Source organism: Orycteropus afer, unplaced genomic scaffold, assembly GCF_000298275.1.
Source record: "Orycteropus afer afer isolate SDZICR_OR568_19922 unplaced genomic scaffold, OryAfe1.0 scaffold00056, whole genome shotgun sequence".
Lineage (NCBI taxonomy): Eukaryota > Metazoa > Chordata > Mammalia > Tubulidentata > Orycteropodidae > Orycteropus > Orycteropus afer.
In genome coordinates, this window is record NW_006921643.1 from 4,668,894 (window position 1) to 4,685,371 (window position 16,478).

Below are 16,478 nucleotides of genomic sequence, written 5' to 3' on the forward strand. Positions count from 1 at the left end.
TTTGGCTTCCCAAGGCGATATGACTATGGAAGTAGATTGCCTAGTCTTCCTTCCAAGGACTGGCTGGTGGGTTTGAACCACCAACTTTCTGGTTAGCAAATGCCTTAGGCACTACACCACCAGAGTGCCTTTGTGCTTAACTAAGAAGAAAAGTATGTAATAAAGACTAAGTTGATGTCAAATTTGGGTGTTTTTTTTTTTTTTTTTTAATAAAGAACGTGTTGATGAGCATAAAAATAGAGGAGTTAAAGTCCTACACCAAAAAAATGTTGGTAGCTTTGTGTGTTGGCATTATGAATGCTTTGTATATATTTTTTGAATTTTTCTCAAATCTCTCCCCTACTCAAGATTCTATTAATTTTATAAGAGGAAAATTTAAAAATCTTGTAAATGCTAAAGTATTTAAAAGAATACTAAAAATCTCCTGGAATTTTTTTTTGTTTATTTAGATCGCATGTGTGTATGTATATATATATGTGTATATATATATATATATATATATGTGTGTGTGTGTATATATATAAATAAAGTGTTCAGGGTATTCTAAAGTGACAGAAACTTGGGCTTTTTGTATAAGATACTCTGATTATGTGTAAACAGCAAATCTGAAAATAACAAAGATTAAATTTGCTGTTTTATTATTAGGACTCATACTAATTATGTTACAATATGGACCGCAGCATTAGCTATTTTAAGAATGATTGAAACTATTTTGATAGCTAGAATTATTAGATGTTCTTAGAATTCATCTTTTAACTAAGAGTGTTTTTTGTCTGTTTTTACATACCTTCTTTGATTAGGATTACACTGAAACTCTCCCACACTTGTATCAAGTAATAGGAATAGATGACTAGCTAATACTGGGGGTTTATTGTGTATAGGGTGAAGGGGTTGCAGGCAGTGTAGTTCAGCAATTTTTCAATGGTTATTTCAAGGTTACGATTGAGTCAGAAATCAAGTAGTGTGATTTATAATAACTATGTAGTGGACCTTACCATGATGAAGAGCTCTGAAATTCTTTTTTTCTTTTTTTTTTAATTGTGATTTGGGTGCAAGGTTACAGGAGCAAATTCACTTTCCATACAGCAGTTCACACATAACATTGTCTCATGACATTGACTACAATTTACCGCAGTGCAACGAGTTGTGAAATTCTTGATTAAAGGTTTGTATGTACGAAAGTTTAGTGGAGAGCTAAATAGGACATTATATTTAGGATCGATATGTACCATAACGATACCTGTACTGCACTGAAAATGTAGATCTAACGTGTGTGTGTAAGTGTAAATAAAGCAGTTTAAAAAAAAGGAAGAATAATGCATACATGTTAAATCTATTTGTATAAAGCTCAAAAACAAAGCTAACACATTTTTTAAGAATGCATGCATTAAATGATAAAGCTTAAAAAGAAGGACATGATGGAGAGGAGAGGAGAATGCTTTGGAAACGCAGGTAGGTTTCTAGGGTCTTCATGTTTCTACACCTGGGTGTTAGTTAGGTTCATGGGTCTGATTAAAAGGGGGAGGCCTGGGCCTAAAGAAGTCCTCCGAGTGGACTCACAAATGGTTAAGTATATCGCTGCTAAATGAAAGGTAGGCAATTTGAACGTACCCAGAAGTGCCTCAGAAAAAACAACTGATGATCTACTTCTCAAAAGTGAAAAAAATGAAAACCCTATGGAGCACAGTTCTACTTTGCAACACACGAGGGTTGCGGTGGGTTGGAATCGGCTCAGTGATGACTGGTTTTTTTTTTTTTTGTAGAGGATAAGCTAAAGAGAATTATTAGTGGTATACTAAATAATGAAAGGAAAGGCGAATACCAGCAGTTGTTGAAAATTACATTCACACAAGCTCTGAGAAAGGAATAACAAACAGACCTTTCTCATGAATGTGATGGGGGATAGATTTAGAGAAAGGATGGGTCCAATACATGAAAGGAATTGGAAACCGTAGTTAGGACTTTGTGTGGTAAATAAATGAGTGTCATTTCAGGACTTTTATATTGCAAGATGATGAGCTTTTGACCATGGATGCAGACACCAGTTTAAATACAGTGCACAGTGAGACTATCAAGTAATGCTTTGCGAGAGGCAGGGACTGCATTTTGAAGGACAAGAAGGTAAAGACAAAATGGCAATAGAGATTTAAGTTTGTCTACTTTTATCAGAAAGTAACGTCTTCTTCATTCTTCATTGTTAAGGTTACTACCACTTTTACAAAACTCAAAATCATTAAGAAAAAAATAGGAGACCAGATTAGCTGGTCTGAGAGAGTCTGGTGAGACCCCTGAGACTATGGCCCCTACCCACCCTTCAGGTCTGCAGTTGAACTCACTCCTGTGGCTTCCAGCCAAACGTTAGGCATATGGGGTGAACATTTACATCAGGTGGATTATACTCCTTGGAGCAATCAGTCATGGGAGAACAGAAGGGTAGTGTTTGCACAGGGGACAGCTCGGGGGGGTGGGAATGCATGGAAGGGAAGGACACAGGAAAGAGGTAACTGGGGAGCAATGGGAAGAGAGCTGTTACATTGTGGGGAATTGCAGTCAATGACGTGAGACAACGTATATGAACTGCTGTATGGTAAATGAATTTGTAAATTTTCACCCAAATCACAATTAAATAAAATTTTTTTTAAAGATTACTACCAGTTTTTAAATCTGGTATTTGAGGGTGGGAGTTGACAAAGTTCAGTTGAATTCCAGCTTTAAATAGAAATGGATAGGAGGACATTTAAGTTGATGTATGAAAGACAGTGCAGTATTAAAGATACACAGTGAAACCTGTAAGAGGCAGAACTTGATCAGACTGCTTTGTTTTTATGGGTCTCATGTTTACTATCTTGAACAGAGTGTAGTTTTAACCACTTTTTTATTGCTATTAGTGGGAAATATTTTGGGTTTTCCTTCTCTGACAGTTTGTCTTACTGAAGTTATAACTTTTATGAGATTTACTGTTTCAGCTCTTTATTCACATATTCCTGGATCAGTCTTTTGCATTTAAAATAAAGAAACTTTATTTCTTAGGGTTGTGAAGATAAAAATAGGTTGTTATTACTAGGGTGTTCATTATGTGCCAGGCAGTATTCTAAGTGTTTTATGTAGACTGATTTATTTAATCCTTACTCCACAGCCTTACAAAGCATAGCTATTTTATTGCCATTTCCATGGGAGAAAACAAACATGGAGATGTCAAGTAATTTGCTGAAGGGCACACAGCTTTTGTGTATAGTAAACCAGGATTCAGATCCAAGAAAGCATTTAGGCTCTAAATACCTTGTTTTTATCAAATCAAAGTTGATTTATCAAACATAAGAGAGTAGAGCTAAATTGAGGGAAGGGGGAAATTTTAAAGATTGCACAGTGGAGATGTGAGGGAAACCATGTTTTAAGTAGAGAAAGAGAAAGCCAGGTTTGTGTCAGGTCAAATTAGAATCAACAATGTCAGGCAGATGGGATAAAGTTCTCTCCCATGCTATGGGTTTTGAATCTGAAGATATCTACAGCCTAAATGATTGAAAGTCACTAGGAGATTTTTTAAGGCTAGGAAGAAGAAAGTATTGTTCCAAGTAAGACCAGGAATCCCTTCTACTAATTAACATGAAGTTTTTTATCTTCTCAGCAGCTGAAGGCACTCTGCAACCCTCTTATCTATCATTGACCTCTAAGGATCAAGAAGTGGTGTAGAAGTTGAATTCCAGGTCTGTCAGTGGATTAAGAGCAATAGTCTTACAGCAATATTATTTTTCAGCCTTCCTGGCACTACATTTTACAGTGGTTTATCTTTATTGTGTCATGATGCACATAGTGCTTTATTACAAAACTGAGGTTAATGGAACTGGGACTCTTACTTCCTAAGGCGTTTATTTATTCAGTACTTTATTTTTAAAAAACAATTCCCATTATCCAAAGGTATATGCTATACTGAAATGATACGATGGTACTTAAGAACACAGATTAAAGTAAAAGATTTTATAATACTTGAAACTCTAGGAAGAAAATTGAGTAGTTCTCAGATACTGTAATAATTTAAAAAATCAAGCCCTTAAATAAAAGTTACAAAATATACTAAGGAAAGATAAAATGATGCAAACTAACTTTAAAATGAAAATTTTCTAACACTTGAAATAGAAGCTATGTTGGTAAGTTCTTTATAGATCTGCTTTGAAAATTAATAGGTAAGGATGGATTGATGAAAAGACTGTAATCTGACACAAGGAAGTAATAGGAACTTGAATAATTAATTTAACCCTGTTCTTGAACAGAAAGAGTCAGAACAATGGGAGTCTTGAATAATAATCAATATTATTGTATGATTAGTGACGAAAACCAAATCTGCCTTTCCAGATGATGCTTCCCTGCCATAAAACAGTGACAAGGTTAGGAATTTTTATTTTTTTAATACTAGTTATATTATTTTTGTTGGTCACTATGAGTCAGAAACATGTGACAGCAACGAGTTGGGTTTTTTGGTTACCCTAAATATATTTTTTATTTATACATACGTATATACATTTACCTATCTATGTATCTATCTAATCTATTTTGCAATTCACAAGAATGTTTGACCTTGATAGAAATCTGAAATTGCTCCCACTACCTTTTTATGTTTTTTTTATAATTCAGGAGGAGAAACTACAATAAGAAATTATACAGGCATACCTTAGAGATATTGCAGGTTAGGTTCTAAACCACTGCAATAAAGCGAATGTTGTAATAAAATGAGTCACATGAATTTTTTGGTTTCCCAGTGCTTATAAAAGTTATGTTTACACTATACTGTAGTCTATTACATATGCCAATAGCATTATAAAAGAAGTGGAAATGTAATCATTACCAAAACGTGACAGAGACACACGAAATGAGTACATGTTGGAAAAAAGGCATTGATAGATGAGCTCGAGGCAGGGTTGCCACAAACGAAGGTTTGTTTTTTGGGAGAGTGGGACCACTCAGTGTCTGCAAAGCTCAGTGAGTGAGAGGTATGCCTATAATTAGTTGTTTTCAAGGAATGATTATAACTTGAAAACAGTAGATTATCTATAAGCATACTTAAAAAACAAAGCATTTTTCACTTCAAATTCAGAAGTTGAAGGATTGTTCCTTAAGAAATTAAGACAGTGTTACTGTCTTACAATTTTAGTAATCCTGTTAAATAACCCTCTGGAAAAAATGACTATTAGGTAATCTCTATATATGAGGAAATGTAGATAAAGAAACAGTAATTTTCTGAATATGTTAAACTTTGGTTCTGAATTCTCTTGGTATTCCAATACTTTTAATTGGAGTAGAAAATAATATCAAATAGCTACTCATGGAATGGAGCTAGAATATAATTAAAACATTTATTTGCTAACCGTACGTAAGGGTGATATTTGCTCAGATCTTTAACATGGAGCTGGCATTTTTTGGATGGTTTGCTAACAACCATTCCATTTTTCTTTGAAGTTGTCTCTATATAATAAGTTTTTTTGTTTTTCCTTTTGTCAGTGTTTTATTTTAAAAAAAGGTAAATGCACATTTTTATATATCGTTTTCCTCCAACAGCTCACAAAACACATGTACATGTATCTATAGTTTCACAATGCATGAAAATCCTGTTAGGTTATAAAATCTGCAGTCAATCTCAAATCAGTGTGAATATATAGAGTTTTAGGACCTTAAATTAATAATTGAAATACCAGATTATAGAAAATGGCATTTGTGAAATCAAATTATGGATAGTGTTGGGTTTTTTTTTTTTTTTTTTTTTTCAAAAAAATCTTGGTTTGAGGTAGAGATGTTTTGATTTTGGCAGTGAAAGATAACTGCGTTGATGGACATAAAGATTTAAATGGGTAGATTGGATTTTGACACTAAGTTCTAGATTATTTCTCCCAAAGGGGCTATTTCCAAATTTTATTCAGTAAAAGAAGCTAATCTTGAGCAATTTAGTAAGTGTCTCTGTTGCGATAATAATAGGCAGCAGGTTTGTTTAAATGAGCCTTTGAAAATGGCTTATACGCTACAACTTACATTCAGCACTGGCCAGAGATAATAAAGGAACTATTTTCATAAATACTTCAACAATGCTATCATGTCTGAATTTTCTCAGTTTCTTCTAATAAAAAAATTTCAAAGACTTTGGTTGGGTTTTGGTATTTTGATCAGAGGTCCTACAGTAGTACTTAAGTTTCTTTTTATAATACAACTGTCATGTCATTGTGCGTGACTGCATTTTAAGTTGAAATTCATTCTCAAAAATGTTAAGGCTGTTCTTACGGAATTACAAATTGTCATGGAATTTGCATTGTTTGTGTTGACTTTTTTCTGGACATCCATTTTCTGTTTTGTCTTAAGGTTATCATCTTTTACCTTTACTTCTCTTTGCCTTCCCTTTTGTAGATCCACTGTTTTCACCTAAGTTACAGAAAAATATAATTGAGATCTCTGTAACATTAACAGATTCCTTTAAATACATCAATTTTTAAATTTCACAAGATTATTATACCATTATATAACTTTCCTGAGAGGAAAGAGTAGTTCTTTCAAAAGACTAAGTTTTGGTAATATAAAACTTTGGCTGTAATGTGAAGGTCAGAGCTGCAATTAATAATTTGATTTTGAATTGTATTTTGGAAGACCTCAGATTTTGGTTTTTAAAGTATACATGAAAATTTAGAGGCTCCTACCAATGTTTGCACAGTGATTTCAACTGTCATCCTGTATGGCATTTACATGACATCAAAGAAGCTTTCATCCAAAGAATTCCACTTATTCTTGTCTTTTATAATCTTATTTCAACGCTTAAGTAGTTTACATACTTGAACCCATCTAGCTCTAGTTTCTTTGGTGTCTTTTTTCAGTTCATCTTTCTTGGTGTGCAAAAACATTCTCTAACTCTGGCCACCTCTGAAAGCATTTCTGTGTCTTAACTTTATTACATCTCTTTTATTATAAATCTAATCTTTCTTACCTGTAACTTTTTTTTTTTTAAACTTCCTCTGACACTGTATTCGTCCAGTGTATCCTTGCTTTAATCTGTTGTTAGTAGAATTGGTCCCATAATAGACTTGTAACTATTGAATATTGATTGGGTTTTGGTGTAATAAAGTTTAATATATTAACTACCAGTGCTTAGGTGTATGAGTGATCAAACGTATCAAGTATATCTGAGCAATGCTTGTAGTAGAATTCTACGCAAACATAATTTCAGAGTTAACATGTGTATGTAGTTGTGATAAAATTGTTTCATAGAGGACATTTGTGATATACATCTTGTAACATTTTTTGAGAATCATACATAAATGCTCTGTAAATTTTTAGTAACGGAAATAAAAGATAAAATGATAATTTAAGGAACAAATTGAAAATAATTTCATCCTGAAAGACATCTTGGAGATCAGATTGAGAATTGTAAATTTTCCAGGTGGGCTGTTCTTGTGAAAAGTTTACAGGAATTTCTGCAACCATGATCTCATTTTCATTTTTACCTGACAGAGCTTTAGATGTTGTAGGCCTGAGCATTGATGGATGCCAACCTGGCAGTGGGGAGGAAATGTGACTTCTTTAAATTACCTGTACTTCCTATTACCTGCCTGGGTTTTTCTTGGGAGGTCTCCTATTCCTGTGCTAACCAGACTTAGTTCTCCTTGCTTTTTAAGATCGGTTATGAAATAAACTGCCTGACGTAGGGTGGGCAGTAAGAAGGCAGTTAATGGTTTAAATATGGATAGAAATCCCTAAACAGTAGGAAGTGATTTATTTTTCTTACATCTGTCTGTCTTCACCTCAAAATTATTTTGCTGCATAAAGGTCTCAGCTATTGTGTTTGGTCTTAGATCTTATAATAGGTACTTGTCACTTAAGCTTCATTTACTTAAGATTTTGCTAGATTCTTTCTGATAGTGATAATAGGTCTCATTTTCCAAAGCAGAATACAACTAATTCATCTTTGACTTGCTCGCCTAGCCTTTTTGTTTTTAGTCTTCTGGAACTTAAGCATCATACTCTAGGGTGTATTTTATTCTTCCAAAAGAAAAGGCCTATCTATATTTTTATTGAAATTTTTATGTATTTCAGACATCTAACCCTTCAATTTAAATGTTTTTAAACTTAGTGTGAAAATTCCTTTTAATAGTTACACTTTCGTACAAAAGAGTACTTTTTAAATATCTATATGCAGGCTCTGCATACATCTGGAATCTGTTTAAGATATGTAATAAATTCCTTATAAGTTTGACATCTTAAATGGTTTTTTTTAAAATCAACATGATGCATAAGTTTTTTTTTTTCTTTAAAAAAAACAGCATCTACTTAAAGGGATTTATGACTAAAATTGCTTATTTTTCTACAGAGTTGTCTGCTGGTTCTCAGCTTGAAGAAGATTCTACAGTCCTTATTGATCCTTTTTCTTGGCGTTACCATTTTTGAAGCAAAGTTAACCTAGCTTTCTAGTCTGAGCTTTCTTTTTGGCCGTCTTAAAAATTTTTTTTTTTTTAAATCTATAAAATAGACAAGAGATAGTTCTACAATGTCCAAGTCATTCCAGCAGTCATCTCTCGGTAGGGACTCGCAGGGTCATGGGCGTGACCTCTCTGCAGCAGGAATAGGCCTTCTTGCTGCTGCTACCCAGTCTTTAAGTATGCCAGCATCTCTTGGAAGGATGAACCAGGGTACTGCACGCCTTGCTAGTTTAATGAATCTTGGAATGAGTTCTTCATTGAATCAACAAGGAGCTCATAGTGCACTGTCTTCTGCTAGTACTTCTTCCCATAATTTGCAGTCTATATTTAACATTGGAAGTAGAGGTCCACTCCCTTTGTCTTCTCAACACCGTGGAGATGCAGACCAGGCCAGTAACATTTTGGCCAGCTTTGGTCTGTCTGCTAGAGACTTAGATGAACTGAGTCGTTATCCAGAGGACAAGATTACTCCTGAGAATTTGCCCCAAATCCTTCTGCAGCTTAAAAGGAGGAGAACTGAAGAAGGCCCTACATTGAGTTATGGTAGAGATGGCAGATCTGCTACACGGGAGCCACCATACAGAGTACCTAGGGATGATTGGGAAGAAAAAAGGCACTTTAGAAGAGATAGTTTTGATGATCGTGGTCCTAGTCTCAACCCAGTGCTTGATTATGACCATGGAAGTCGTTCTCAAGAATCTGGTTATTATGACAGAATGGATTATGAAGATGACAGATTAAGAGATGGAGAAAGGTGTAGGGATGATTCTTTTTTTGGTGAGACCTCGCATAACTATCATAAATTTGACAGTGAGTATGAGAGAATGGGACGTGGTCCTGGCCCCTTACAAGAGAGATCTCTCTTTGAGAAAAAGAGAGGCGCTCCTCCAAGTAGCAATATTGAAGACTTCCATGGACTCTTACCGAAGGGTTATCCCCATCTGTGCTCTATATGTGATTTGCCAGTTCATTCTAATAAGGTGAGTTAATGCAACAGATACTTCTAATTTCTTTTACATTGTAGTACCTATTCTGTTTTTACCTATATCTTTTACTCTATCTCTATAGTCTGATGACACTGAGTTGATCAAGAATTTTTATACTTTTGAGAACACTTTATTTGGAAGGTAATTGTTTTTGAGCATTTAAAACCAGGGCTTTACATTAATACAGTCTGCCTAGATTACTTCTGGCCACAAAACTGTCATCTACTGGGAATATCTTGTTGGTTTTTGGCATCAGTATGTTCTTCTTAATCATACATTTAAGCAGGTTTTTTTGTCTGCTTTGTTGAATTGTTTTAAGCATTTATTTTAATTTTTATTTTTTTGCAGTTAATGTGTTCTCCCATTCAGGATCTAGATTTTAGCTCTCCATCTGTCTTGATTGCCGATTTGTATGTAGTAAAAGATTCTTGAACAATTCTCTTTTTTTCCTTATCTGTGGCTACAGGGAAAGAGTTAATGTAGAGCCCTGGTGTTTCAGTGTGTTTCATATTTTAGATTAGTTCATTCTTCCTTTTTTAATTTCCCTTTAACACAAACTCTCATAGTATGACTGAAATTTTTCATCGTTTTTTTTCCTCCTTTTCCACAACTTTCTTAAACATACTTCAAAATTCACTTTTTATTGTCCCATATTGCATCTGTCCCATTAGAGGCTTGGAAAAATCAACTACTGCAGTATCCTGCTTTGTGTTCCTCGTAAGCATATTCTTTTTCTGATTTAGGCTTAGACTTCTGGTATAGTCATTTGAACAACAAAAAATTCTAATTCTTTGCTGTAATTATCATATCACATCTGGCAAAATGGGAACTTTTTCAAAATGCCCTTTTGAATATGTTATCCTTTCTCTTTCAACTTTTTCAATGTTACGCATTCTCACTGATTTTTAAAAAAATATACAGTGCAGTTGACTTAAAGTCAACTTTATAGCACTCTACTAGCTTGATGCTGTGACCATCCATTTTTCCTGATGTGCTGTATGGTCTCTACTTAACTAGAACATGTTGCTGCCATGAAATTGATTTGATGGTTACTATTACAGGCTTTTTCTTTACAGTAACATCTGGAAGGGTCATATTCTTACTGTATCCTATTCCTTTGAAATTCAGGTTTTAGTGAGTATTAACTTTTGAGTAGCTTAAATCATAAGTATATTAGTAGAGATTTCATTTTTTTAATTTGGTTAAAATGAATTCCCACTTACCTCTTTACCTATGTTTGGATCTCAGAATTTTGGTCTTTTAGATATTTAAGTGAAAAAGGCTTCTTTCATATTTGATTTTATACAGTACTTTGGAAAATACCTTTAAAAATAATTTTTAGTTTAAAAGTCTTTCTATAATACAAAAATCTTTTGATTTCTTATATAAAATAGGTCAAGTACACAAACAAATCTTTTAATCTTTAATCCACACCAAAATAAACTAAATAAACGCTAAATTTAGGTTTATAGGTTTATCTTCATTTAAGAAATGAGCCCCAAACACAAGTCAGCACACTTTTATTTTGGTGCTTCTAGAATGTTAACTTCTCAAATATGTTAGATACACTTAGAATACTCATGGAATTTGTTTTATTCTTTGTGCATTACTAAACCAAGTTCTAGATTAGTATAAGTTGAAATAGTGAAAAAGTCCTTTAAAGTATGGTGGCTCCAATTTTTTTCTCTATTTTTGCTTATTTATAAAGAAATGATAGCAATGGCATTATGACCAATGTTCTCAAAAAGATCTCTGAATTCCAGGGCAAAGAGCTAGTTACAGTGTCTCAAATGAAACTGATTTTAGACTTAAAAATTTTGCTACTGGAATCATTACATCACTATAAAGCTGTCTGGAAGCTTACTTTCTGACTTTGAGCAATAATTTAACTTTGCTCCTTGTACCTAGAATAGTGCAATAAAGGAACTTAAAAGAACCATGAGATTACTTTCATCAAAGGAAAGATTATCCATTTTTCAAATTTTGCTACCTTCTAGTTTCTGAAGAAAGCTTGCTTAAATGCATCTAAATTAACAAAAGAGCACTTTTAAAGTACTTGATTTTACTTGGGATTCAAGAGTAAGATAACAACCTTAACTCTAGTGTGAAGAGGTGCTTTTAGCCTGTAAAATGCTTAGGCCTTAGTTAGCTTTCATAGTCTATGAAAATATTGAGTGCATTTAAGAAGTACCTTGGAGGCCTTTTGTTTAATCGTTTAATTTTCAGAATTTACTGTATTTGTAAATTAGGGCAATTTTAAGTTTAAGCACCTGGTTTCTCTTTGTTTTTCTAGTTTCCTTGACATAGCTAATAATTTCTTTGTATTTATGTTGTTGATAAAATAACTACTTACTTACTTTACAAGTAGATACCTCTCATTTTATAGCTGATGTAGAAACAATCTACATTTTAGGGACAATTCCTGTGGTGGAAGTAGACAGTGAAAAATTTTTAAATGTTTAATCCTGCTCTCTGGTATTGCTGCATAACTTGGAAAATCTGTTTGTTTTATTTAGTGGTAACATTAAAGCCTACATGATCAAAAGTTCTTCTTACTATGAAAAAGGGAAATTTAGGTTGAAAACATTAATTTGCCGTCATAGAAGTAATCATTTTTTGACATTTTTAAGTGACTTTTCAGTGATGCTATTGGTCTTAACTTCTTCCTAGGTCATTTTAGCATGTTGGTTGCTTCTCTACACAACTCAAAACTTCCCTCAAATTCCTTTAACTTAAATAAAACTGCCCACTATAGCCCCTCTCACTGTCTTTGTCACATTAGTTCATATTTTTCCTCTTAGTATTATTCTAGAAGGAAACCCTTAAATTATTCTTTATTCCTCCATTCCAGAAGTGCTTCTCCAAGTTATCCTTTCTTTATATAGCTTTTGATGTCTTAGAAAACATTAAGCTGAATGTAATTTTCCTACAGAAACCTCTGAATTCAAAAACTGAATCCTTATTCTTTATTAATCTGATGTAAGAGTCAGTGTAGAATCCAAGGATGTAAGTTTGTTTTTTATTTTTTAAATCCTCTTGACTTTTGGTCCTCGGTTTAGACTAAACAAAGGTTAGGTGTTACCAGAAGTATAGATTAGTAATGCCTGGGTTTGGGAGGTACATATCTCATTTTCTGGTTTTGTCTTTTTAGCACTTTGAAAGACCAGCCCACTTTTACTAGAGATTTGAACCTTTATAAAGAACATGGGGGATTGGGTATAAATAATTTCTGTTCTTTTATATACCCTTTCTATCTCCTGTGAATTAGAGAAGCATGCCTAATAGGAAAACTTGCTACTTTACCAAAACACTACTTTTCAGGGATATTTTAAATAGGAAGATTTCTAAAAAAATTTTTAAATTCTAAATTAAGGTATTTATTTAATCATTCTTCTGAATTTTGTGAACTTTACCTGTGGCAAAATTTTGGTTACAGCCATTTAAAAAGTGACTGTGCCAGCAAGTCAAGGTTATGTTGCTTTGCAAGTAGAAATCTTTCATTACCCAAATACTTGATTGTAGAGCAAGCTGAAAAGATCTCTTGAGTTCCTTAACGCTAGCCATTATTTTAAAAAGACAATCTTAAACTTTGAGAATCATGGTAATAGTATTTGGTAGCTCATCAAAGTTCTGAGGTGGTACCATTGTTTTTGGATGTGTTGCATCTCAGTCCTTCAACAGAGTTTTAATTCATTCTGTTAGGGCATAGAGATATATGTATAAACCAGTGTAGTATAAATCTGCCTTTAAAAATTACGATCCTCTTTACAAAATACCGATCTTAAGCTTACCAAGAAGGTGTTTCTTGTGATTGCTTGCCTTATCTTAGCTCTAAGTGAGACTCCCTTATTTAAAAATTGCCTAACCAAATATAATTGTACTAGGTAATTTGGGTTTTGCAGAGGTGGTCTCAGTTTGTAGGAGTGTGTAAAACAAGATGGTTTTATATAGGTAGTGTAATGATAGTTCTTCACCTGTTACTTTAGCACATTTATGTGTCTGGCAATGTTCTGGTAAACTTTTTATATTTATTAACTCACTTTCATAACAACACTGTGATAATACTGAATCACGGTGAAATTAAATAACTCCTATTATGGACTCTAGGAGCTCTGGTAGCATAGTGGCTAAGACACTTGACTGCTAACCAGAAGGCTGGCTGTTCAAACCCACCAGCCACTCCTCAGAAGGAAGATAGGGCAATCTACTTCCATAGTGATACTGCCTCAGAAACCCAAGGAGAGGGGTCACTATGAGTTGAGTGTGACTCGACGGCACATAACAACAACAACAACATTAAGGACTCTAGCAAATGTCAACTTTGGGAAGGGAACCTAGGTAGTCTGACGGCACAGTTTATATTTCTTAACTCCTCTTATGGTGCCTAAAAATTTAATTCACATATATATAGATTTTTGGGTTGGTTTGTTTTCCCCCCAAGGAAAGAAAATTTATTTTAATGGAATAGGGAAAAAATTAATTCCTTAAAATATAAACTAAACCACAAAGGGGCAAAAAGTGACAGAATGTAGTCCACTTCCTTCCATATTAAAATTTGGAAACAGGCATCCTTAAACTTTCTTCTTTATTTTTGAAAAATAACATGAAAGCCTAGCTTTTGGTCTTTGGGGTACTTTTTTCTAGAAAAGTTGCTGTTGAATGATTTTAAATTTTACAGCACAAAACCGTGCATTTTTTATTGCGTATTTAGTAGGTAGTACTCTTGGTACATGCCTCACGGGCTGGATGAAATTAAAGATTCTGTTTTTAATTAGCTGTTCATATTTGTAGTATTTTCTAGAAAAGTAGATCTAAACATGGCTATTTTTATCTTTTAAACTTAAACATTCTAATAATCTAACATGAATAATTCAGTTTAGTTAATAACAAATTAATTTGCCTTACTGATCTCAAAGTCCATTAGTACTCTTGATCTTCTGATACTCTATATCTTTTCCCTGTCAGGCCTTTTAGTATTACTAACCAAATTACCCAGTTTTTCCAAGAATGTGCCTAGCGTATTTGAGGGCAGGATCAAGCTACCAGGATTCAGAAAAATGGTTTAAAATTAAATCATTGTGATTTAATGAATGGGCAGGTGTTTGTAAAAGCTATGATACTGCACAAAGATTAATGCCCTAGAGTTTGAATGGTTCAAAAGAAAATTTTAACTTTATTTTTGTTAATTCTACTAATTTACTTTGCTGCAGGAGTGGAGTCAACATATCAATGGAGCAAGTCACAGTCGTCGATGCCAGCTTCTTCTTGAAATGTAGGAGTTTGAAATACCTTTAAAGCTTCCTTATCATGAATCAGAAACAGCCATTGATGATTTTTGGGAATTCCTCATTTATTTATAATACCCAAAATATTGTTACTACATAGTTAATATTGGCCAGGCTACACTAATTACACATAAAATGCTTAGATTTGGAACTTATTTAATACCAAATGAAGTGATACTGATACCTTGTTTAATACTTGGTAGGGTAAATACACATTGGCTTTTTCTTTTCTTTTTAAACAAATTGGAAGGATTTTTAATATTCTTAAAGGTAGTCTTTGATAATACAGAATGCATTCTCTTTAATAGCACTTTGAATAGTACATTCTCTAAAAATAAAGGGGGAGCTCTTGTAACATAGTGCCTATGGCACTTGACTGCTAACCAGTAGGCTGGCGGTTCAAACCCACCAGCTACTCCTCTGAAGGAAGGTTGGGCAATCTACTTGCGAAGTGATCCTGCCTCGGAAAACCCAAGGAGGGGTAGCTATGAGTTAGGTCCAACTTGATGGCACATAACAACAAAAATAAAGCAGATTCAGAAAAGGGAAAGTCATTCAAAATTAACAGATTGGTTTGTCAAGCAAAATACTTCACAGTATATATTTAACTTTGGAGATACTTTTTCCCTTTACTGTTTTGAGTTGAAACTGCTAGAATGAAATTGCATTCCTAAAGAAACATCCTGCCATAGCAGCCCTCAGTGCCATTGTTCACTGGCGTGGCAATTTGCACATAAACCTAGCTCTATTTAGGTTATACTTAACTTTCTAGTGCCACAATTTTACTCTGCTCTTGATATTTAATATCAGAGAAGGAAGACCTGTGGTCTATTCTTGTTTCCCTATGTCATCAACATTTCTAATTCTTGTAGCACTTTCCTTCTTTAATGGTATATAACAAATTCAGGGAACATTATAGTTTTAAAATATATTACATTTTTAAGCAATACTGAACAAGTTTATACTCATTTGTTATTTTGAACTTCTGAAATTTTTCTTAACTTTAGAAATAACCTATATGACATGCTTTAAAACTAATATTTCTAATACTTAGGCCCTCAGATAACTTTACTAATAAATAATCTTCTTTTAGAGGCCAAACAAGGCTACTTTGTGACAAGGACAGTTATTTTAAAGTTAATTTTCTGGTCTTTTTAAAGCTACCCAGAATGGAATCCTGACAATGATACAGGACATACAATGTAAGTCAAATTTTTTTAAGCTATTGTTTTTAAAGGAGATCAGTATGTAAGAAGTTGAGGTTTTATTTTCAGCATTTCATAAACACTATTTTCAGAATTTCTTTATTTGATAGGTGAGAATTTTGTTAAAAGTTACTGTAGTTGAACTTTAAAAAAATACATATTTTTTATTCTTTTATTGTTACTGTAGATTTTTTTCATTTTGTTCCTTCACATCTAAATGCTCCTAAGGTTGAAGGAGGTCATAGGGTACTTTAACAATAAATCTTAATTATATCTGTTGGACTTCTTTATCTAGGGGTGATCCATTCATGTTGCAGCAATCTACAAACCCAGCACCAGGAATTCTGGGACCTCCACCACCCTCATTTCATCTTGGGGGACCAGCAGTTGGACCAAGAGGGAATCTGGGTGATTATCTGAAATGCATGTTAGGTTTCCCTAAGCTTAACCATGAACATTAAATGCAGTGATTTACAGGCAAAAGAAGACTAATTGAAATGTTATTCAGGAATAACATTGCATGTCAAGACATGGTAGGCATGTGCTTTCTGTATT

General features: G+C 33.6%; 1 protein-coding gene across 1 annotated transcript in view; it reads left to right on the plus strand.

Moving 5' to 3' along the window:
- The first annotated feature begins 8,515 nt into the window (after positions 1 to 8,515).
- MATR3 (matrin 3) overlaps positions 8,516 to 16,478 on the plus strand; it is a 17,341-nt gene continuing 9,378 nt past the window's right edge. Inside the window, exons 1-4 of the mRNA XM_042780701.1 lie at positions 8,516 to 9,427; positions 14,644 to 14,705; positions 15,879 to 15,920; positions 16,219 to 16,361. Coding sequence (XP_042636635.1) covers positions 8,516 to 9,427; positions 14,644 to 14,705; positions 15,879 to 15,920; positions 16,219 to 16,361 — 1,159 coding nt within the window. The remainder of the gene's footprint in view (positions 9,428 to 14,643; positions 14,706 to 15,878; positions 15,921 to 16,218; positions 16,362 to 16,478) is intronic.